Source organism: Ceratotherium simum, chromosome 2 (genome assembly GCF_057802395.1).
Source record: "Ceratotherium simum simum isolate JZ-2026a chromosome 2, ASM5780239v1, whole genome shotgun sequence".
Taxonomy (NCBI): Eukaryota; Metazoa; Chordata; class Mammalia; order Perissodactyla; family Rhinocerotidae; genus Ceratotherium; species Ceratotherium simum.
The window spans coordinates 35,402,644-35,427,958 of NC_141901.1; the positions used below are offsets into that span (position 1 = coordinate 35,402,644).

The 25,315-nt window shown below is 42.2% G+C and overlaps 1 protein-coding gene across 1 annotated transcript in view; it reads left to right on the top strand.

The window, feature by feature from the left end:
* CD84 (CD84 molecule) overlaps nt 1–19,675 on the top strand; it is a 29,569-nt gene extending 9,894 nt beyond the window's left edge. The window contains exons 2-8 of the mRNA XM_087440762.1: nt 2,266–2,616; nt 8,268–8,519; nt 8,911–9,030; nt 9,681–9,713; nt 11,066–11,163; nt 12,072–12,134; nt 13,844–19,675. Coding sequence (XP_087296888.1) covers nt 2,266–2,616; nt 8,268–8,519; nt 8,911–9,030; nt 9,681–9,713; nt 11,066–11,163; nt 12,072–12,134; nt 13,844–13,909 — 983 coding nt within the window. The 3' untranslated portion in view covers nt 13,910–19,675. The remainder of the gene's footprint in view (nt 1–2,265; nt 2,617–8,267; nt 8,520–8,910; nt 9,031–9,680; nt 9,714–11,065; nt 11,164–12,071; nt 12,135–13,843) is intronic.
* The last annotated feature ends 5,640 nt before the right edge of the window (nt 19,676–25,315 follow it).

Consider the following 25,315-nt stretch of genomic DNA (forward strand, 5'->3'; position numbering starts at 1 on the left):
AATGACAGTTAGGAGCTAGGGCCTGATGTCAAAAAAGCCGTAAGAGATGTGGGACCAGCTATAGAGTTTGCAGAACCCAGTACAATATGAAAATGTGGGGCCGCTTGTTCAAATAATATTAAGAATTTCATGGTGGCACAGCAGCATTAAACCAAGTTCAGCATCTCTCCTAGCTCAAGGCTCTGTGCAACTGCACAGGTCACATGCTTATGTCTAGGACATAAAGGGATTCAGGCTGGGAAACTCCAAGTGTCCCTCTAACAGACCTCAGCAACCCAGTGGAACACATTATCTGGGGAGAATTAATGTTCAAGGAAACAGATTTTGTAAACTGTGACTCCTGCCACTGAAGGCAACTTTAGTCTCTCCTAGGTCCCCCCAATGATTTTTTCCTTTTGCTCTTACCTTTTAGCACTCATCGCATTGTATTATTTTTCACTTGTACACACATCTGTGTTATTCTCTGGGCTGCGAGCTCCTCAGGACCACAACCATACCCTATTCATCCCTGAATAATAGTGCTGTTATTTAGCACTTAATAAATGTTTGTAGATAAGGGCCTTTAGTTTTCCCCTTCCCCCCAGGGCCCTGTTACATCTCCTTCTGTACTTAGCCCACCCCTACTAAGTCATCAGGGCTTGCCTGGGATATTCCTCCTAAGGGAAAATCTTAGTTGATCTGAAAGGAAAGAGGTTTATATTAGCGGTCCCTGGGCTCTTTCAGGAGTTCCTGGGCTGGAAGGGTGCCATAGTGAGACAGCACCATGAGGATAAGAAGTCCCTTTGCTCTTCTGACACTTCAAAATAACTTGTATTCTCAATGACCTTTATTCTTGCCCTCTGTATGCCAAGCTCTGGATAAACTTGAGGGTCAACCCCAACCCACTCATGTGGAAACTTATGTTCTGCTCTTTGGGGGAACATTCAGCCAATACTCTTCAGAAAAGCCCAATAATTGCTTATGGCTGATGCCTTTTCTGACTGGCCAGTAGTTGTGGCTATTGGTTATTAAATATTTTGAATATCATCTACACTGGCTCGAAATACTCTTTCACACTAAATAGAGATCAGTGAGCATAACAGAGTAAAGAAAGAAGAGAAGGAAGAGGAGAAAATAACACCTTATGATTATATTGCCTTTCGTTTTATAAACTGCGTACTAAACAGACTTATCTTCATAAGGTGATGGAGGAGAAGAGAAGAAGAAAATAAAACTTTCATTTTTTCCCGTGTTAGATTTTAAAAGCACTCATACTTCAACTCTTACGAGAAAGCGTTCTTGGATTCCCAGAACAGATCGAGTCCCCTTGCTATTCTCTCTCAAAGCACTAATACTTACATATTTTGTACCTAATCGTTCGTAGTTATCTGATCAACACTGGTTTCTTTCTTTAACTGTTAAGTTCCAGAGAGAAGGAACTATATCTATTTTTATTCACCATTGCTTCCCCAGCTCCTTACACCATGCTTAAAAGAATAGATGCTCAACAAACATTTGTTTTACAAGTTGAATTAATACATACCTGCCATAGTGTCTGGAACAAAGCTGACCCTGAATAAATAATGTGCTTCCGTCCATAAATGTATGAATGAATAAACTAACTTTGCTTACTTCGGAAGTTGTTCCAAAAGATTCTAGGCAACCCATAACTGAATTCCATTTATCAATTCATTCCACAGATATTTACTAAGCACCCACTATGTGTCAGGTATTCTTCTAGAGACTGGGGATATGGTGGTGAACAAAAAAGACCCCCTCAAATCACCAACTTGGAGAATATTTACTCCACGGAGTCAAGCACTCTCTGCCTACGTCTTCCAGGAATAAAGGCATAAATGTGACTCTCTTTTTGCAAAGACTGCAGTAGCCATCCCAGGCTCTTGTCCCAGCTCTTCTATCACTTGGCAACGACTTTGGGAAAGAAAGACGTTTAACATCTTGAACCTCATGCAGGTGTATGGTCTTCATCTCTCAAATCCCTTCTAGCTCTCAGAGTCGCTAAGTCTAGATAAACATGTTTTTAATGAGATAGATCCCTTGAAATTCACTGGGAAACTTAGTTTCTAAGTAATAATCCTTTTGAAAAATTAGCCATCTAACATATTAAATACACCTAGAGCAAAATGCTTAAACAAAAAAGGCATCCTCAAGAAACTGTATGAGCTGTGTCTATTTGGCACCTCCTTAGGGAGACTCAGGCCTGGGGAGACAGGGAACTCTAAAAGGTTCAACAGTCAAATGGCTACGGTCTTCTTATGTCCTCAGGTCTGGAAGCAGCTGGAAGCGACATAGACATCCTCACAGTGAATGGGATTCTGGGGGAATCAGTTACTTTTCCCTTAAATATCCAAGAACCACAGCAAGTTGTCAGCATTGCTTGGAATTCCAAAACATCCGTTGCTTTTGTAGTACCAGGAAATTCAAGAACAGCACCCACAGTTACAGTGACCCACCAAAATTATTATGAACGAATAAATGTCTCAGCTCAGAACTACAACCTGGAGATCAGCAATCTGAGGATGGAAGATGCAGGGACCTACAAAGCCGACATAAATATAAATACCCCTGAAACAAAGGTCACCACCATCACCAGGCACTACAACCTTCAAGTCTATCGTAAGTTGTGGGAAGACAGAGGGTTTGTTTTTCATTTTTACTTTGCAAATTTGCTATCTAAAGAACACCTGTATTTCTGACAATTGGGTTCCCTAAATCTTTTTATATTTACAAATACTTATATAAATATACCAGTACTTATAAAAAAGGATGTGGCTTTGCTTGTTTTTTAGCTATGTAATCTCCCTTTAGCAGTTTGTCCCCTGAGCCTTGTTTTTCTTTTCTATAAAATGGGAATAATCATATTATTCACTTCCCATAGTTATTGTGAGGATCAAGTAAGATAGGGTATGCAAAGAACTTAAAAATTTTTTTGTTTAATTTGAAATGATTACAGATACATAGAAAGGTGTGAAGAAATGTACAGGGAGGTTCTGTGCCCACTTCAGCCAGCCTTTCCCAGTGGTAACATCTTACGTGACTGTAGGACAATATCAAACCAAGAAATTGACATTGGTACCATCCGTAGAGCTTATTTAGATTCCACCAGTTAGACAGGCACTCATTTATGTGTTAGAATGTGTGTCGCTCTGTACCACTTGTTCACATATGTAACTTCATGTAACCACCACCACAATCAAGATATTTAACTGCACCATCACCATGAGATTCCTTCATCCATTATAGTCACCCATCACTGCCCCTTTCCCTTTCAAAACTCCTGGAAGACATCAATCCATTCTTCACATCTGTTATTATGTTATTTCACAAGTATTACCTAGATAGAATCAGGCAGTATGCATGCTTTAGAGACTGGCTTTATTCACTCAGTGGAATTTCTTTGAGAGTCATCCTAATTATTCCAAGTATCAATAGTTTATATCTTTTTATTGCTAGATAGTATTCCATGGCATAGGTACACTAATTTGTTTAACTATTCACCTACTGAGGAGTATTTTAGTTGTTTCCAGTTTGGGGCAATTACTAATAAATCTGCTATGAACACTCATGTACAAGTTTCTGCATGAAATAACTGTTTGTTTCTCTGAGATAAATGCCCAAGAATGAAATCATACAGTAAATCCATTTTTCTTTTTTTTATTGTGATAAAATATACATAACATAACATTTAACATTTTAATCATTTTTAAGTGTGCAGTTCAGTGGCATTAAGCACATTCACATCACTGTGCAATCATCCCCACTGTCCATCTCCAGAACTTTTTTTCCCTTTTAAATAGATTCTATTTTTCAGAGCAGTTTAAGGTTCATAGAAAAATTGAGTAGAAAGTACAGGGAGTTCCCATATGCACGCTGCCCCCACACACATGCATAGCCTCCTCTATTATAAACATCCCCCATCAGAGGGGCACATTTGTTACAATTGATAATGTACATTGATGCGTCATTATCACCCAGAGTCCATAGTTTACCTTAGGGTTCACTCTTGGAGTTGTACATTCTATGGGTTTTGACAAATATATAATGACATGTATCCACCATTATAGTATCATACAAAATAGTTTCATTGTCCTAAAAACCCTCTGTGCTCTGCTTATTCATCCCTCCCTCCCCCTAGCTCCTGGTAACCACTGATCTTTCTGCTGTCTCCATGGTTTTTGCCTTTTTCAGAATGTCATGTATTTGGAATCACACATTATTTAGCCCTCTCAGATTGGCTTCTTCCACTTAGTAATATGCAGTTAAGTTAGCTCTATGTCTTTTCATGGCTTGATAGCTCTCTCTAGAACTTTTATTTATTTATTTTTTCCCCCCAAAGCCCCAGTAGATAGTTGTATGTCATAGCTGCACATCCTTCTAGTTGCTGCATGTGGGACGCGGCCTCAGCATGGCCGGAGAAGCAGCGCGTCGGTGCGCGCCCGGGATCCGAACCCGGGTCGCCAGCAGTGGAGCGCGCTCACTTAACCACCAAGCCACGGGGCCGGCCCTCTCTCTAGAACTTTTGAGAGTCATTTTTAGTTGTAAAAGAATTGCCAAACTATTTTACATTCCCACCAGCAGTATATGAGTGACCCAGTTTCTCCACATCCTCACCAGTATTTAGTGTTATCACTATTTTTTATTTTGGCCATTCTGAGGGGTGTGTAGAAACACCTTATTTTGGTTTTAATTTGAATTTCTCTAGTAGCTAATGCAAAGTGCTTTTAAAAGGTAAAATATTAGAACTATTATTATCATTAAAATTGCCACAATTCTCTGGGAGATGTGTGTGGTGTTACAAAATGCTATTCAAAGCGTGGTCTGTGCACTGGCAGCATCAGCATGACCCAGAAACTAGTTGGAAATGCAGATTCTCAGGCCACACCCCTTACCTTTGGTGGTGAAGCCCGGGAATCTGTGTTTTAACACTCTCTCTGGATTATTCCTATGTGTGCTAAAGTTTGAGAAGCACTGATCTAGAACTTCCCTGCCCAATACAGTAGCCACTAGCCACATATGGCTCTTGAATATTTGAAACATAGTCCAAATTGAGATGTACCATACATGTAAAATACACACTAGATTTTGAGGTCTTAGCACACATAAAAAAACATAAAATACCCCATTAATAATTTTTATATTGGTTACAGGTTAAGATAACATTTTGGATATATTGGGCTAAATAAAATATATTACTAAAATTAATATCACCTGTTTATTTTTACTATTTTTAATGTGGTTATTAGAAAAAGTCAAATTACATGATTCACATTTTCCTCCATTGGGCAGCACTAATTTGTAGTATAGAGAATATTTGAGCCATGTCTCAAGGACTTCACTATCCATTTGCCCACAGCAGAAAAATACAGAAATCTGACTAATCCATGTTGTATTAGTTAGAATTCAGGTATATAGTTACTCTACTCAAATTCAAGTTCCATAAAGACAAAGACTTCGTATTTGAAGTTCATCACTGTATCCCCTGCACCTACATTGTCAGGCACACGGTGGGTGCTTCAGAAGTATTTGTTGAATGGAAGAATGAATGAATTATAATAGTCTACAGTCTTAACACTGTGCCTGACAATTGAAACTGCCCAATGAATATAGCGTGACTGAATCAGGCTGTATCTGGTTGGAAGGCATAGTGGAAAGAGCATTAATGTTGGAATTTGACCTCTTGCCAGCTGTGTGGCATTGGGCAAGTTGTTTAGCCTCTCTGCACCTAAGTTTCCTCATCTATAGAATGTAGATTATAATAGGTGGGATTAAATGAGAGATAGTGTTAGTTGAACTCCTAGTTCAGCGCATGCCTTAAAGTAGATGCTCAATAACTAGTAGTCATTATTAACTTTTTAACCCTTAGCCCCATTTTAAATTCTAGTTATAAAGGATTTCCTAGATGAAGAAGGCTCTGAATTGGGCATGAGTGAGATAGCCAAAGAACCATACCCAAGTGTGGACACTTTAGAAAATATTTGACTCATTCAAGAACTTTGATTGAGAAAACAAAGAAGTCGTTCAGTTTTAAGGTGTTTGTTTTCATCCATTTATATGTTTACTTTTACCCACTGGATCTTTGGGAGGTGTTGTGCCATCTGCAATTAGGGCAGACTGTGTAAAGTCTCAGAGAAAGCCGTACTGCCCATACAACAAATCTGTCCCTTCAGAGGAGGTAATTGAGAAGATACAGAGAAGGGAACTGACATTTATTGAACACTCTCCCTGTGTCTGGAATTCTACCACCGAACTTTTAAAAACATATAAAAATTATACATATTTAGACAATATATGCACCATTAAAGCAAAAGGTAATACTACAGTGAAATGCAACTCTCCCTTCTCAGAGGAGGTGACAGTTGCCAGTTTATTTTGTCTCCTCCATAGACGATTAATGTACATACAAGCATAGATGGATAATAGACAGATAGGTAGGTAGATAGATAGATAAAAAGACAGATAGATAGATAGGTAATAGACATATGAGTATATAGATAGATAGACAGATAGACAAATACATAGATGGATAGATAGATGAATAGACAGACAGACAGGTGGATATTAGAGTGGTCTTTATATACAATAGCTCATTTAATCCTCACATCAACCATAGCAGGAGAAAATTGTTATCCTTGTGTCATAATTGAGGGAACTGAAGCCCAGTGATGCTGTATCCCTGCTCCACCATTCCACAGTTAGAGAGTAGTGGATCCTGAAGTCTGAACCCGGCCTCCAATGGCTTCCACTCTCCGATTTGGGTGGAGGAAGGCCTGTCAGCCACAACTCTGATCTTCTCTGCCCAGCAGCTTTGTGCAGGTATCATCTATTCCTGCAGGGAAAAATGAGATGTGATCCTATTCTTCACCACTATCCCCTACCTCAACACCCACCAAAAAGAAAACTACTGAACAGAGACTTTAACATTCTTGTAAATCAAATTTCTAAAGAAATGCATACACACACACACACACACAATTTGGTTCATTTTTCGCTATATATGTCTGTATCTATCAGTGTTACAGTTAATCAAGGTCTACTCCAAACTTCTTAAGTTTTTTTGCCAAGTAATCACTAATTCTAATCTGGAATAGATCCCTCTACGAGACTCCTAGGACCAGGGTTTCTGCTTAGGCTGGAATCAAAAACCTTTACAGCATCTTACTTCTCGTGTTCTACTCCATCACAAGTACAGACAAATGGTTCCTATATTTACATTCCTAAATATATTGCCTTTATAGACTCCACATTAATTACAAAGTTACATGCCAATTCCTTCTGCCTCCTCTATTCCCCTCCTCACACGGCTATCGTGAAAGGAACAAACCCCATCACAGCAGCCCTGTCAAGAATGGACTAGATTTATCAACTCTGAATGGGGTCATTTTCGTATTTCCTGGTAAAGAAAAGAATGTCCCTTTCCTTCTGCCAGCTCCAGATCTAGCTACAGTATTACCTCAACTTAAATATAGTTGTTCTTTGGTAATCTTTTACTAGCCTATAACTTTTAAAACTTACCTTTGGATTGCTTTAGTACAAACATTTCTTAAAATGAACTTTTAAAGAGATTTTTAACTTTCATCAGGGGCACTTCAAAACAAAACAAAAAACTTAAAGAAAACACACATACACCAGAAAACAGCACCAAAAACGTATTCTTAAAGATGGTTTCATGCAGTGTACATGCATACACACACCCATAAATATCAGGACTTCCTTGTTCATCAACGATGTGAGCAACTTTGTTGAACTGGATAACAGTATTGAAATAGTGGGAGAATATTTCCTAGTTGTTTTGTGTTATTCACAGTATAATGGCTACAGACAGGATGCACTTTTAACTTTAATCTGCTTTAGTCGCCTTTCTTCCATTGCTTTCTTATGTCTAAAGTGATAATCAACAAAGTAGTCAATCAAGCCCTAGTTTGTAGCATTTGCCAATACTTATGGTGTGAAAACTCCCACTGTGGCTGATTTTAAGACAAGCAGAGTTGGGAAGACTTTGTACATCATCACAAAGGACAGATATAAAAGACGTGAATAACTTCTAGAGCATAGAAAATAGTAAATTGTCAAAAAAAAAAAGGGAAGTGATGAGTTTTGAGTATTTCTTAGCTTTGTTATCAAAATAATTTATTTTATTGTAATTTTTTATACTTTAATTTTTCATGATGGCCGTATTTTAACAACTGTCTTGAAAATTTTCTGGAAAGTTAACAGTTGGCTCTCACAAGCTCCAGCTTGCCACTGGCTCATGTGTTTTCCCCTCACAGGTCGGCTTGGGAAGCCAAAAATTACCCAGAGTTTAATGACATCTGTGAACAGCACCTGTAATGTCACACTGACGTGCTCTGTGGAGAAAGAAGAAAAGAATGTGACATACAGTTGGAGTCCCCTGGGGGAAGAGGGTAATGTCCTTCGAATCTTCAGGACACCTGACAACCAAGAGCTGACTTACACATGCACAGCCTGGAACCCTGTCAGCAACAATTCTGACTCCATCTCTTCCCGGCAGCTCTGTACAGGTAACCAGCTCTGTCCATCCCTCCCGGAGTCTCAGAATCACTCGGAAGAGCTGCAAGGTCTGACTTTGAGCCTCGTTCCCTGGGGAATGTGCCTCCCTTATGCCAGGCCTGGTCCCCAGGGGCATCTCCTCCCACGAAGCCCTGGAAAAGAGTCCAAAGCCTTCTGAGAGATGCCAGGCATTTCAGGGTGTTCTGGGGCAGCCCCTGCTCGGATTTCTGATTCAGTTTCTAATCCTGACTTTTACTAGCAGAAAGTAGAGTTTCCCGCAGAGCTTTGGCACTACCCTGGAGGGCACCCGACTTGGATAGTGCCCCTGAATGTAGACAAGGCTGCCCAGCCTCTGGGGCTTATTTCCCAAGAGTTAAGTCTCACCCCATTTTTCATTTCCAGACATCACAATAGGCCTCCGTACTCGCCACACTGGGCTGCTGAGTGGGCTGGCTGTGCTATCTCTGTTTATACTCATTCTACCTTCAGTGCTTTTATACCTTTTGTGCAAGAGAAGACAAGGTAGGATTTTCCCAAAAGGTAAAACATGGAAATGCACCTTCTTATTCCGAGGACTGAAGTCATTTATCTGAGGTGGTGTGGAGAGGTTCTTTGTTCCAGGGAATGAGCCTTCCTACAATCCCCACCCCACCACCACACCATCCCCTGAATGATGGCTCCAGGGACTGTATGACGTTACCCTGAATGGTCTTCAGAATCTGTTCTGGGATCACTAGTATCTGGTGCGCCTCGAACTCGGGTTTGAGTTTAGTGCCGCCATTAACAAGCTGTGCTTTATTGAACACATGTCTTTACCTCTCTGGCCCAGTGTTTTCACATGTAAAGTGAGGTTTGGACTAGAGGGTTTCCAGGGTCACTTCCAACTACATTGTATTTTGACTAGGACTTTTGGAGAGTCATTGAGGGACATGTGCTAATTTTGTACTCCATGGTTGTCACTAGATCCCTCTGGACCCTGAGATAATTGTGCCATTCTCAATTCAGAAAACCTGATCTTAGGCCCCTAGGAGATCATTACATCCTCCTATTCCTACTAACCGCATGTCCACCCAAATCTTCCTTTCCCACCAATCATAATAACAAGCCTGGATGTAGAGAGGCTCTACTTCTGCTTCCATGTTCCTGACTCTCTTTTGGGTCTGATTCCTCAGGTTCCTACTTGAAGACCTTCAGTAAGAACCCTGGTAAGTTCTCAGCCACAAGTTTCCCTGGATGACAACTGGGAGAGATGAGATCACAGCAGAGTGTGCTTAAGACTAAGCTTGTGCTTTGCAGGCAGTCTGGGCGAAGGTCCCAGCTTGACCGTTTGTCACCTACCAGTTATTTTATTACTGTAAGTCTGTTTACTCAGTTGTAAAATATGTATAATAATAGGGTGTGCTGCATATTCTTATTAAATGGACTAAATGGAATTACATATATAAAATATTGGCCCAGTGCCTGGTACATAGTAAGTACTCAGTAAATGTCAGCTACTACACTTGTGATTGATGGGCTTGGGCTTGGCACAGAAGGAGGCATTCTAGAGGGAGAGAGTTTGTGACACTAACTGTAACTCAAATGGCCTCATGATAGGAAGAAGTCGCACAACTTGCTCAGGCCTGATCTTCAGGGTTTCTCACAGATACATGTGTCTTCAGTCCCTCACAGCCTCTTGAGAAGAAAGAAGGGCTTCTTTTTTCACCTACAAATGAGATAAGCGCGAGCATTTAATCTGGCTTACTCGCCAAGTCTGGGGCAGCGGTCAGGACAGGACAGAACTCTGAGACTTGGGATCCCTGTGATATTGCTCAATTCAGACCTGTTATTTGTGAATACGTTGGTGCCCTGGAATATGAAGGCCCAAAATTCTGGCTCTCTCTTTTCCACTTGATCCTAAAATGTTCCATGTTAGGAGCAAAGAAAAGGAGTACTCTGCAATGCGTGCCTTTCCCAGCCTGTGAATTCTTAAAACTTCTCTCTCCTGTCTTTGCTTCTCCGTGGCCTCACACAGAGCCTGGCACATAGAGGGAGCTTAACACATGTTTGCGCAAATCAATCAAGCAAAAAATGTTTGTGGAGCATCTACTATCTGCTTGACATTGAGGAAGTAACAGGAAGGTCTGCACCAGAAGAACCCAACACGGTGTATAACTGGAGAGAATCATCTAGCTGAAAAACTACAACACTCCATGAAAAGACATCTAGCCATGCAGGCAGTCAGTGCTGGGTGCCAGAGACACTAATTAAGACACTGGTGGAAGAGCTACTGTGACTGCCCAGACAGGGATTGGGGAGAATCTCTTTAGCTTAATGTGGACTCTAGAGTAGAAACGAATTCCCTCTGAGCTCTGGATGAGGCTGAAGGCAGGTGCCTCCCATTCCACATGCCATCCCTAGAAAAGGGAGAGACATGCCAAGGATCCAAGTGGATGGGAGCCATTTAACCTCTTAGGGCTTCATTTCCTTGTCTTAAAAAGAGAACATTAGAATAGATTATCTCTAAAAATGCATCCACCTTTCAAATACTGTGGTTTTATGTTTATTTGTACCACAGATGCTGTCTCAAAGAACACAATATACACATACATCACAGTTTCAAGAGATGCCCGGCCAGCAGAGTTCAGAATCTATGACGAAATCCCCCAGTCCATGGTGAGATGATGCTACTTATGGATCCCCACCTCCACCCCCAGGACAGGGAGTCATGGTCAGCAGGCATCTGCTTCCTGTTGCCTAGACAGCAGCCACAGCCAAGAATCTAGAGGGTCCCACTAGGAGATATCATGTCAGGGAAATGATGCCTTGAGTCTCTCTATGAGGACAGGAATGTGGCCAATTGTCACTCCATGGCAGCCTCCAGGGGTTAAGGCCCTAAGCTTCCACATGGGGGTCTGGCTCTGGGTTGGATAAGAGTCATGACTAGGAGTGAAGCACCTTCTACAAGGACAAACAACAAGGGAGCCCCTAGTGTGAGGTGAGGTCTGTTATGTGGCCACAGACAAGTGAACAGGTTGCTAACAGGGTCACAGAACTGAGAAAGGTCCCCTAGAATGTGACTTCCTTGTCTGGCTGCAGCAGCAGCTTGCTTTCCTCAGGCTCAGAGTCACTCTGTCCCACACCCTCTCCTCCCACCTGCCTTTTACCTGCTTGCCCCTCCATCACCTCCACCCTGGATCAGGCTTCTTCATGGTATTGCCTTCCTCTGTGCCTCCACCAGCCTGCTCCTCAGAAACTGAGGTGTCAATCTAGCACTGTGCTTGGACTGATGAAACGGCTAGGTCCATAGAGCCCACGGAAAGCTAAAAGTCTGATTGAACGACACAGACCCCTCCTCTTGACTCCTGAGGTTTCTGCCCAACTGCTACCCACCCTCCTTCCCACACCCTCACCTAACCCTGATCCTCTGCAAAGCTGGATGGGACCAGAGCGGAGCCCAGGAGAGGAGGCCACCTAGTGAAAGTGGGACCAGGGAGGGTGATGGTCAGGGGCAGAAGTAGGAAAGGGGACTCATAAGGTTTTGCCTGGGCTCCCTCACTGAGGGGAAAATGGGTGTTTTACAGGTCCTCCCCGCCAAGGAGGAGCCAGTGAACACAATTTATTCCATAGTGCAATACTCTGATAAGGTAAATCCCTTCTGACTTTTTATCCCCGTTGTCTCATCTGTTACAGCCATTCTGCTCTATGCTGTCCATCCAACTAGGGGCCAGCTGGTTCCCTTGGACTCATCTCTGTACTTCTCAGGACTAACTGCTGAGGTCTTTGGGCTGTAGGTACTTCCACACATGCACCAAGCCCTGCTCTGCAGGTCTATGACCATCCACAAGCTGGCCTGCTTGGGTTGTTGATGCCACTCTTTAAATGCAGGAGCCCCTAGGCCTCTGAACTACAGTGAAAACCCCAGCCTCTATAATACCCAGAGCCACTACTAGCTCATAGTGTGAAAATTGGAGAATTGGCACCCTTCCCCCACCCTTGGCAGACACAGGCCCATACCAGGTGCACAGAATGGATAGTAGAACACAAGCTGAATTTCAGTTCCCATTTTCTCCCTCAGCTGACTTTCACAGTATACAACCTGCACAACCATTTGCAGGGGTCTAATGGCACTCACAGTTCCCTGTGCCTCAGTGTCCTTCTCTGGAATATGCAAAGAGGGAAGGTAAGTCCTGTCCTTCGACAGGACTTTCAGTTTGGGGGAGCTTGTGGGGGGTTGTCACTGTCTGAGGGTCCTCATTTCTACCACAGTCAGAAGGATAGCTTTGGGGTCTCTTGGTGAATCAAATGTTTTTAAAGTGTTCCTGTTTAATAGCTGAGCTAATAGGCAGGAAACTAATCACAAGAGATAAATTTGTACCTAGGAGTCCGGGGGAAAGGGAAATAATGATAACATGAATAGTGGGAGGAATTATTGGGAATTTGAAATGGAATGCAAACGAATCCATGACTGAGAACTAAGAGCTGATTCTCTAAAGCATCTGTGAGCTGCGCAAGCTACTTCCTTTGTAAGGGGACTTAATCCACAGGTCAGTTTGAATGTAAAGATAAGCCAAGTGTCCCAGAGAATGAGACAGTAGAACCTTTACTTCCTCAGTGATCAGGAGAGGGAAGGAGGGAGAAGGAAAAGAAGGAGGTGCATGAGGAAAGAAGAGGAGAAGGATGAAAGGAAGGGAGGAGCAAGAAGTGAGAGGCAGGGTCCCACATGTTTGAGCCAGGATCTGAAGGAAAGTGGGAGGAAACAGAGAAGGAGATAAAATTGGAAAGGACTCGATTTGAGGGATTAATCAGGGAGTCCTGGATTGAGACATCTCAAAGTAAATTCTCTAGACATGTTGGACGACAGTTATTAATTGGTCAGTATGTAATTTGAACTAAAGACTCCTCAAGCCAGTGGGAAGGTTGTCTGCAGTACTCTAAATAACTAGAGCTCGTGAGACACTAGTGGGGGTGACTCACCAATGTCTATGGGAAGGTGCAGTTATTGGAGTACAGAAGGAACTAGGGCTCAACTAGGAACAAGGAAGGCGGGTAGCTTGAACCTGGATGTTGCCTGAAGCCTATAATCAAAATCAATGCAAATATCCCCATTCCCTCCTGCTGCTTTTTTCTGGGCTAAGAAGTTGATTACCCGAGGGCTTGCAAATGGGGTGGCTAGAGCAGAGGCCAGGGACTCAGCAAAAAGCAAGGCTCTGCTACCCTAGATTTCCCCAGCACCACGGAAATCTAAGGCATCTCCCTGTGCCATTTGCAGAACTCTCTTGGGTACCTCATGGGACTGGAATTCCCCAGTAGCAACTTTCAGTTAACATGTCCTCTGTCTCCCTCTTGTGCACAGATGGAGAAAACCAGCACTCAGGACAGGAAACATCCTGGGACTTCAAGCTATGAAATTGTGGTCTAGGCTCCCGGTCAGCATTCTCCCTATGGAACAGCTACAACCATAAATAGTGGCAGATGCCCCAGACACAGATTTTCTCTGCCCAGAGCTTACCTGGAGATTGCAAATCACCACATCCCAACATGTAGGCAAAGCAGGAAGCCCTCTGCTGCTGGGCATAGCTTGTGCCTAGACAGACAAATGGACACATGCCCTTTCTGAAATGGCTCCCTCCTGGATGAACAACAAGGCAAGTCCCCTGGCACAGTGCTTCCCAATCTTCTTCACATCACAGGACATGTAGAAAATAATAATTTTACAGCACAATGGAGTAAACAAACAAGATTGCTCATGAGTAGAGGCTACCTGTGGCTAGAGGCTTCATGTGACTGGAGGTGATGACCCTTCCCAACAAGCCCATATGTGGAGAGGATCAATATTTTGCACACCTGTAATAGGCCATGGCACACTACCTAGGATGCTCTGCTCACACTCAGTATATGTGAGGAGCCCTAGTGCACGACCTCCACCAGTCCACATAGCACCTTGGGCAAATTAGACAAAAGCACCCTTTCCCTGGTGCAGAGGCAGGCCCTCGCCCAAGCGCATGGCTTGGCGAGTAGAGTGTAGGCTGCGTTTCAGCCTGTACTTGCCCCTTTGCCCGGGCACCCTTGTGCAGGGTACGACTGGCTGGACCAACCCAACCGCACATGACGGTGTCACGTGAGAAGCCATCAGGGTTGTGTTGCAAATGGATAGTTGCAAAATGCTCTTTCTCTAGGGACTAGACTGCTGGGGCATTTTTCTTCAGGCTCTTCTTCAGAAGCCTCATAACATTTTCTTTCCGGCCAACCTTTCATTCTGCATCACTCTGCGATGGTTAATTTTATGTGTCAATTTCATTGGGCCATGAGGTTCCCAGATATTTGGCTAAACGTTATTCAGGATATATATGTGAAGGTGTTTCTGGATGAGATTAACGTTTGAATTAGTAGAGTCAGTAAAGCAGATTAATCCTGCCCTCCAGTGTGGGCGGCCATCACCAAATCCATTGAAAGCCTGAGTAGAAATGAAGGCAGAGTAAGAGAGAATTCATTCTCTCTCTCTTTTTGACTGTCTTCAAGCTGGAACACAGGTCTTCTCCTACCTGAGGACTCGGATGTGGACTGGAACTTACACATTAGCTCTCCTGGTTTTCAGGCCATTGGACTCAGATTGGAACGATACCATCACCTCTCCAGCTTGCCAACTGCAGATATTGGGATTTCTCAGTCTCCATAACCATATGAACCAATTCCTTATTTCATATATATATATATTTCCTATTGGTTCTGTTTCTCTGCAGAACCAGACTCATACACACTCCAAGCAGCCTCAGCAAGAAGACGAAGCCATACACAGCACCCACATTCTCCAAAAGGAATTGACCAGCTATATTTCTGGCACTTTAGAGGAACTGTGTGTAACTCAACCATCAAAACAAAAGACCTTAAAGGAAGCAGAGGCATTCTCCAGAGGGAACTTGGGAGATGAAGTTGTAGGTGATGAAACTGGCTTCACCCCAGTTCCTAGGGCTCAACCCAGAGAGTCATGGAGTTCAAGTGAGGTTAGGTGCTCCACTCCATCCGCCTGCCAGCACAGAGGAGGAATCATCCACAGCTGAGCAGAACATTCAAGTGAGCATTTTAAGAATCGTTTCCCTTATGTGTTAGCAAATGTAACCAGCTAAATCCTAAATCCCCATGAGCTATCTCAGACTGGATAGCAGAAATAAACTGCATTTAAGCAGAATCAAGGGGCTAGTCCCAGTGAATGGGTCCATAGAACCATCTATCCCTGACCACCATTAGGACTGTGTTGGGGGCTGCAAAGCCCCCAAAGTATAAGATGAACATAATGTCTGCCCTGGTCTGGCTGAGGAACCAATTCCAGCACAGACACCACAGTTAAATGCTGAAATATATGCTGCGAAGAGTGGCATGGGCTAGGACATTCAGAAAAGACCTTACAGGGAAGGTGGGGCTGAAGCTGGGCCTTGAAAGCTAGATGGGGTTTGGCAGAGAATGAAGAAGGAGACAGAAGGCGTTCACGTGAGGAAAGAATGAAGAAAACAGAGGCCTGGATCTGTGTGGTATATTTGGGGCACCTCCCCATATACCATGCATGTTCATGGTCCCGTCCATATGCATGGCATAGTGCCTCAGCTGGGACGTGCGCCCCCTCACCCTGTCCATTTACACATCCCTCAATGCCCAGTTCAAATGTCACCTCCTCCATGAAGCTTTCCCTGGTATCATTAGTCAAATTAATTACGGCTCTTTTTGCACTCATTTTATTTTTCCTTTGGTGCTTCTATCCCTATAACTCATTTCAATCTGCCTTACGGTGTAGATAATTATTTGTTTCCCTCTACATTGTACATTACTTAAGGACAAGATCCATGACTTCATGATCATGAAGAGGTGATCATGAGTGGTGATAGCTTTACTCATCTCTGCATCCACCACCAGCCAACATAAGGCCTCATACCCTGCTTATGAGCAGTCAATGCTGTTGAATAGAATAGAAATGAAAGGGACCAGCGAGCTAAAGTAGAAGGTACATGTTGGAAGTATTGCTAGACAAAAGCCAATAAGCCTAGTGGAATCAAATTATGGCAAGCATTCAATATTAGGATGCAGACGTCAGAGGCTATTCCCAGTGTAATGGCATTTTGGAGGGAGAAGACTTTCCGAGTTAGACAGACCAACTAAGATGTCACTTGAAGCAATAAACCAGGTGTGAGGAGGTGAAAGATAGTCACCCCAGGGAGGGACATGAAGGAAGAAACAAAGAGACTTGGCCATAAAAGATGGAGAAGTTCCAAATAGACACTGAACAGGATGGGTTTCTCCTAACATAAAAGTGCTCCTCATCTTTACATGAGTAGAGGGATCACTCCTGAGCATCCTCGTTCTCTAACCTGCCCCTGCCTCCCCCTAATGTGCTCACTCAAATTCCTACTGTCCTAATGCCCCAGTGGAAAGTGGGGAGGAAAAAGAAGAAAGAAAGAAAAGAATCAGAGGCAAGAGTTCCTCAGGTCTTCCAGGAGAACAAACCTGGGGTGGAACCAGTGCACAGGAATTCTTAAAGTGTCCTTTGGGACTCAGGACCATGGTGCTCTTGTCTCTCACTCTTTCTTTCCTATGAATCTTCTGATTTATGGAGATGTAAGCTACTCACCACATTCCCTAGGTCTCAGTTCTCAGATTCTCCTTCCAAAAAATAAGTGTGATCTTACTTCCCCCTTCACAGCTTTCCAGACGAACTAGATTGTGACCAACAGGTCTGTATAATCAAAGTATTCTTTCAATGGAACAGGATCCTGAATCAACCAAGATGTCCCAGTTTTTAAAAATATGCATTGAAATTGAAATCTCAGGGGGCAGGGCTCTCCAATAAGCAAGGACAGTCTCTCTGCTGACAAGTCAGCGTGGGCTTTACCGCGGAACTGAGAAAATGAGAAACCTTGCAGCCAATGCCTCTCAGAAAAAGGAAGTGCAGCTAATTTAAAATGTGATTTCTTAAAAAGCTGTAGAACACTCTAAACTACAGCCCACAAAAGAAGAGCTTGGCTGGGCCACCTCCGGAAACTGGGCATAGGGAGGAAGGAGCCTGACTGGTCCGGGCTGTGTCAACAGAGAGCACTTCTTAGGTTCCACCTGGAGGAAAGAAACAGCTGGGATATATTACCTCCCAGATTCAATGCTTTTCTACTGTTTGACTTTTCCCTAAATTTCCCTTAATTTGTATAATTTTCTCAAGCATAGTTAGTGACAGTCTCTGCTGGCCCTAAAATGAAGCTTGAAGAAGGAAACAACAGAAGAGGTGTAATGAGTGGTCACAAATATGGGCTCTGATGCTAGAGTGCCTGCGTCTGAATCCTGGTTTCCTACTCATGTGACCATGGGCAAGTTACTTTAACCTCTTTGTGCCTCAGTTTGCCCATCTGTAAAATGGGGAGAATAATAATTCTGACCTTATAGGGTTGATGTGGGGATTAAATGCCTGCACACGGTAAAGCTCTGGGTCATTGTATTAGATGTTCTTATAGGCCTGAAACCTCCATAAGATGCCAAACCAAACTTATGAAATAAGGTTCTTGCAACAGAAGTGTATCTGATATTATGCTAAATTAACGTTGGATATCAAACTTTTAAATCTCAATCCTCCTAACTCAATGTCTGTTCCTTCTATGATTTCACACGACACTCTAATTACCTGCTATATCTGTCTCCCCAACTAGGCTGAGAGAACTGGGATATGTCTGAATAATAATAATGCAAATGGAGAGCTCCTTGAGGGCAGGGAGCTTGTAACAATTATAGAGGGTTCACTTTGTAGACCAACTACTACACTAGATGCTTTATACATTATTGTCAATACTCACAACAACCCTGAAAAGTAGAAATTAATTCTTCTAGTTTACATTAAGGCCAAGGGAATAAATACCTTAGAAAAGTCAGGAAGCTTGGGAAGATGGGATTTGAACTCAAGACTTATTGTCAACAAAGGCCATCCACTTGCACTCTACCATGCTGCCTCTGTTTACCTGCTGTGGATTCCCAACACCTGGCACTCTGCCTCAGGTACAGCACACACCTGGCACTTTGCTTGACACATAATAGGTGGACCACAAATATTTGTTCAGTGAGTCTGTACATATAACAATATTTTAAAGACACTAAGAGCAGCTCCAAGTAAATGTATTTATATATTAATTCCATCGTTATCTGGATAACCACTCAACTTTTCTGTTGGAAACATCCATTAAAGAAGCTTGGGGAGAGCCCCCTCTGTCTGCATTTTGGGCAGAACTGGTTTCATAGCAAACAACAGATCCAGGTCATAAGCATTTCCGATGAGCTGTTACAAAACGAGAGAAACACAGCATAAATTTCCACTGTTAATATCACAAGAATAACAGGAAGAGAAGAAGAGGTAAGAATGAGGAGTCATGCTACACTATTTATTGGTTAAAAAACAGCCGTGTACCTTTAGATTTTAACGAACCCCCATCCACTTGTGAGGAGACTTTCATGGTTCTTCAAATCATATTAAAGTTAAGACATTTGACTATAAGTAAAATTCCTGAAGTTCTGACTTGAGGAAGCGAAGTAATGACTGACACATTCTCTGGAGACATGCAGACACTGAGAAATTGATTTTGAGAATGCATAAAAGAACAGAACTAGCCTCTCTTTGGATATCGTTATTAACTCTTGCTGGCTGATTGCCCAGACAGTTCTGATCAGCCCTACACAAGCCTCTGGGTTTGGGCTGCATCAACTCTGGGACCTGAAAATAGCCATATCTTTGCAAGTGAGAAATAGAGATTTCTCTTATGAGGTCTTATTGTAGGCAAATAATGACGCAAGTTATCTGTCAGAGAATTGTTCTAAATATGCGTAATCTCAACCATTTCATTTATAACCTATGTTTCCAACTGTTTATGGGTCATTTCTGCATACATGTCAGAATTCACCTTAAATTCAGTGTACCCAATATTGAATTCATGGGTCTCTCCTTGACCCCCCCAGTTTCTTTTCTGTTTCCCATATGCAAGTTAATGACCTGCCATAATCATAATAGCTAACATTTACTGAGTTCTGACTATGTACCATTCTTTGCCCTAATGTTTTACATGTACTAACTCATGTAAAGCCCATAAGAATCATTAAAACTCATCTATCCCCAAAGTAGATGCAAGCAATCTTTATTTTACAGATTAAGAAACAGAGTCACAGAAGGGCTCAGTAACTCATCCAAGTAAATATTAAAACCACGATGCAATTCCTGGCCTTCCAACTCCAGGGGCTACGTGCTGAACTGCTATTCTTGGCTGATTCACCAATCAGCAGCTACCCAAAGCAGAAAACTCTTATCCCTGACTCTTCCTTCCTGTCACCCCAACCCACCCCCCACCGCCATGTCCTATCAATTATAAGGTCCTGTCAATTCCAATTCCTCTATATGGCTCCTTTCAACCATGTCCCCTCGATCTGTCTCATTCTCAAACATACCCTAACTCCCCGTGCCCTCTCTAGGTCATTGCTTTATCCTATGTTACCTGGGCTGCTATCACATAAGGATCAATCCTTCTAAACCACGGATCTTATCATTTCCTTTTTCTACTGAAAATTTTTTCCTGTGGGACCAGACTCCTTAGGGATCTGATCCATCAGATCTTCCAGGCCCCGCTCCTGCCTGTTCCCAAGGCTCCAGCCACGTGGAAATACCATGGGCCCATGAACCCACCAAATCCTTTCCCACTCTCACGTCTTTGCCCATGCTGTGTTCTCTGCCTGGAATATCCTTCTGTCCCTTCCATCTCTGGCTCTTTCATATTTCAAGAATCAGACCAAGTATCCCCTCTTTGGGTAGCCTTCCAAAACCTCCCACTCAAAGCTAAATATACAGCTTCCTATTTACACTCTTACAGCATTCAGTACATAAGTGCCTTGTAGTAGCTTTTATCACATTCTATGGTCAACACATACCTGTGGTATTTTTTTAACTATCTCCTCAACTGGCCAATAAGTTGTTTGGGGTCAGAAACCTTTCTTCCTCTTCTGTGTCTACAGTGTCTAATGAACCTCAGATCCTCAAGAAATGTTTATCAGATTAGTTAATTAATCAATACGAACATGAAGATTATGCTCACTACTAGCAAATGCTGCTAAAGCTATTTCAGAAACTAGGTTCCGTGTTTGTACAGAGTATCTTATCCTCTCTACGTGCCATCTTTATTTCATGCATTTCTAAATTTCCATCAATGAAGTGCTGTCCGCAAATTTTCCTTGCAAGAGCCTAGGAGTGTCTTACTTTGTTTTGTTTTTCAAGTAAAGAAGAGAGTAAGCAGCTGAAATGCCAAAGGCTCTATCAAGTGCAGTCTCAAAACTCAGGCCCTGAATAGACACAAAGAGATCAAAGGATTGAGGGTAGTAAGACAGAGAATGCGGAAAAGGAAGTCTGATGTGAGAGAGATGACCAGGACCCTGAAGGAGGGTGGAAGAGCTAGAGACAGGGAGGACCAATACCAGAACCAACAAGAATCCAGAGCACAGCAGAGGCATATGGCTAGAGGTGGAACAGGGAGTTCTGCCTGGATATCCTAGAGACAGAGAGATTGGGCACTTTGAGATCCATCTCCCTCCAGGACAAAAACTTTGTCTTATTCATCTTTTCATTCACAGTACCCATCACAGAAGCCAAGGCCTAGTAGAGCTTGATAAATATTTGTTGAACTGAACTCAGATTGGGACCCAGATATTGGGAGAAGAAAAGGAGTCCTAGAAACCACTTTCAGAGTCTTAGTCTAGGGAATTCGAGAGTGGGGATTGTAGGGTGACCCACAGTGCCACTTGGAGGAAGGGATACAAAGGACTGGGCTTTTCACTGAGGAGAATGAGGCTGTAGTTCCCTCAGAACCACCGGTGCAGGGCCTCAGGATGTTTTGTAAAACCCTGAGGGAGAAATGACTTGCTAAGAGGTGGTGTGCAAGATAGCAAATGGAAGCTTCTAGATCTGAAACCACTTCCTTTAACCCTTGCTTATCAAGGAAGCCCTAGATCCTCTGCTCTGAGCAACTCTTTGCAGATGTGCTTGGGCTCCCAGCTCCCCGAACTACATCTCTTCATCCTTTTCTTCTTGGGCTGAAATTGAACCGCTACCCTCAAGAATTTCAGAGCTTCTGCGTAGAAACTCTGTGAGCAGATACAGGAACTACTTGCAAAGAGAAAAAAATTGGGTAGTGTTTTTGCAGTGCCATCTGTGGTTCTGGCACATTTTATTTAACTTAATCTACACATTAGCCCTTGGACTCTCCCTCTGCCTAAAATGCTTTACGTCCCCCTCCTTTCCCTCACTACCTCCAATACACAACTTTGCTTATCAATGTCCACTCATCCCTCAGGGCTGAGTTCAAATGTCCCTTCCTGGGGGAAGTCTTCCCTGTTCCTCCAGACAATGTCTGACCCCATATTTCTCTCTCATTGTACTACATCTCTTTCCTTCATGGCAGTTTTCAAATTTTCTATTTAAGTATTTTTCTTTGTGGTTATATGATTAATGTCTCTCTTTCCCCACTAGACTGTGAGCTCCATCAGGATACAGAGCATGTTTGGTTTTGCTCACCATTTGTATCCACAGTACCTGACTCTGGGCAAGTTACAGAGGAGGTATTCTGGGCAAGTTACAGAGGAGGTCCTCAATGTGTAATATTTAGATTAAGTAATGAAGATGCGGCAGTTTGTGCAGCCCTTAACTGCCTTACCGGGAATGTGACAATCTTTTGGTACGTGTCTCAATGGCAAAGCTATTTATTCCTCAGTATATTCCCTTAATAAGTTTCCAACCTTTGGATGGAAATGCAGTAGAAAAATATTGACTTTACCTCCTGTGCAGAAAACATAGTTAAGAGTTAGAAAACACGGAAAAGACTTAACATTGTAGGCCTAAGACTACTTTCCTTTGAAAGGTGTGCTTACAAGGTTGGCCCTTGACTAGTGTCTGGGAACTTGAATTTGGGGACAGTTTGACCATTCCCTGATAAGAGTGGTTTACTGAGCTTCAACTGTTTGTGCAAACAATTTCGTTTGTGCTGAACACCTGCTTTCCTTCTCGGTTCTGGAATTTTGGTCTATGCTAGGTAGATAGTACCAACATTATAATGACTCTTGATAGAAACCCTGGAATGCTGGGCTCATGCAAGCTTCCCTGGTAGGCAACATTTCACGTGGGTTGTCATGACACGTTGCTGAAGGAATTAAGCATGTCCTTTGTGACTCCACTGGGAGAAGACTCTTGGAAGCTTGTGCCTGGTTTCTTCTGGACACCACTCCATGTACCATTCCCTTTTGCTAATTTTCCTTTCTATCTATTCACCGTACTAGATCATAGCCTTGAGTATGACTATATCCTAAATCCAATAAGTCCTCCTAGTGAGTCATTGAACCTGGAAGTGGTCTTGAAAACCCGTAACACACCTCCTGAACGTTTTTACAGTCTGTCTAACATTTCTTCTTTCATCCACCAGTAGCTACAGGACTCTAAGCCAACATCATCTCTTACCTGGACAATGGCACTCTACCTCATGCAGTCACACTTGCCCCAGTCCAATCCATTCTCTACACCGCAGCCTGAGTGCTCCTTCCAAAACACAAATATGGTAATGCCATCTGGTGGCAAAAGAAGCAATGGCTTGCTCTGGTGTATAGCCATATATCTATGATAGTTCATTAGTTGAAAGTTTATAACTAGAAGAACTTCTTTAATCAGAGAAAAACTGGAAAAGATATTCAGTGATCTAATTCCTAAAAATGTACAACACCTAGATGGCCTACGAACTAGTTCTACCACCTTCAATGAAAGGATAATTCCCATGTAATTTTAACTGTTGCAAAGCATGGAAAATGGTGGGAAACCTCAGAATTCATTGAGTACTATTAATGTAACACTGATTCCAAACTAGAGGAGGATCATTTCCCAAAAAGTAAATATAGACCAGAGATCAACAAACTACAGTCTGTGGACAAATCCAGCCCGCCAAGTGTTTTTATGTGGCCCGTGGGCTAAGAATGGTATTTACAATTTTAAAAGGTTGAAAAGACTCAAAAGAAGAATAATATTTGATGACCTGTGAAAATTATTGGAAATTCAAATTTTAGTGTTCATAAATAAAATTTTACTAGAACAGACCCAACACTCGTTTGTTTATGTACTGACTACGGCTGCTTTCACACTACAACAGCAAAACTGAGTAGTTGCAACGGAGACTGTTTGGCCCACACACTGTAAGCTATTCACTGTCTTGACCTTTACAGAAAGAATTTGTCAACTCCTGATATATACCAATCTCACTTGCAAATATAAATATTAAAAATCTTAATTTAAATGTTAGCAAATTGAACCACGTAATGCATTAAAAGAAAAATAAATGCAACCAAGTAGGGTTTATCCCCAGAATTCAAGGGTGATTTTATCTTTAAGGAATCTTTTATTGCAATTTATTGTTTAAAAATCTTAAGAGGGAGGAAAAACATAATCATCTTGACAGATTCAAAAAAATATATTTGATAAAATTCAACACCTAAAACTGATTAGAAATAAGAAAAAATTAGCAAGCTAAAAATAGAAGGTGTTCCACTTAATGTCCCATCAGAAAAACTGAAACCATGCTAAATATTGCAAATTGTATATAGGAAATAGAATACAAAAGTGATGGAAAGGTTTGAGGAGTAAAACAGAGAAGATGAGGTTACTGAGCAATTAATAATTCTAGGAAGTTGTTACCAGTCCTAGGGGAATTTGCTTTTGGAATCAGTGCAGCCACATTGCAGAATGCCAGGAGTCCATATTCCCATCAGAACTACAAAAATCTCAGAGCCTAAGGCCACCCACCACTGCAGATGCCACTACCGGGGCCAGAGACCACAAATATCACACTGCCAAGACTTCTGGAATGACTCCTGGAACTGCGTTGCTAGACCATAAACCCTGGAGCTGAACTCATTTTCCACTATTGCTGCCACTGCTGGAGACATTATCAGAAACCAAGATGAAGAAAAAAAAATCATTTCTCCCTTCCTCCCACCTTCCAGTCTTTCATCAGTGACATCCATTTATAAAACTACATAACTATATCTTTTATGAATATTGATACAAAAATCCTCGACGAAATGGTAGCAAACCAAATTCAACAGCATATTAAAATGATTATACCCCATTGGATTTACCCCTGGAATACAAGGATGTTTCAACGTACAAAAACCAATTAATGTAATAGAATACAGTAATGGAATAAAGGAGAAAAAAACACATGATCATCTTAATTAATGCAGAAAAAGTATTTGACCAAATTCAATACAAGTTTTCATGATTAAAAACACCCAACACATTAGGAATACAAGGAAATTCCTTCAACACAATAAAAGCCATGTATTAGTTTGCTAGGGCTGCTATAACAAAGTACCATAGACTAGGTGGCTTAAACAACAGAAATTTATTTTCTCAGAATTCTGGAGGCTAAAAGTTACCAACATTAGTTTGATTCTGAAGCCCCTCTCTTTGGCTTGTAGATGGCCATCTTCTCCGTATGTCAACACAAGACATATTGGATTAGGGCCCACTGATATGATCTTACTTTAACCTAATTACCTTTTTAAAGACCTTATCACCAAATACAGTCACATTCTGAGGTACTGGGGGTTAGGACTTCAAAATATAAATTTCAAGGGGACACATTTTAGCCTATAACCTTCTGCCCTCTGCACCCTCAAAATCCATGTCCTTCTCAAAGCAAAATCATTCACCTCCATGCCAACAGCCCCAAAAGTCTTAACTCATTCCAACATCAAATCTAAGTCCAAAATCTCTTCTAAATCTCATCTA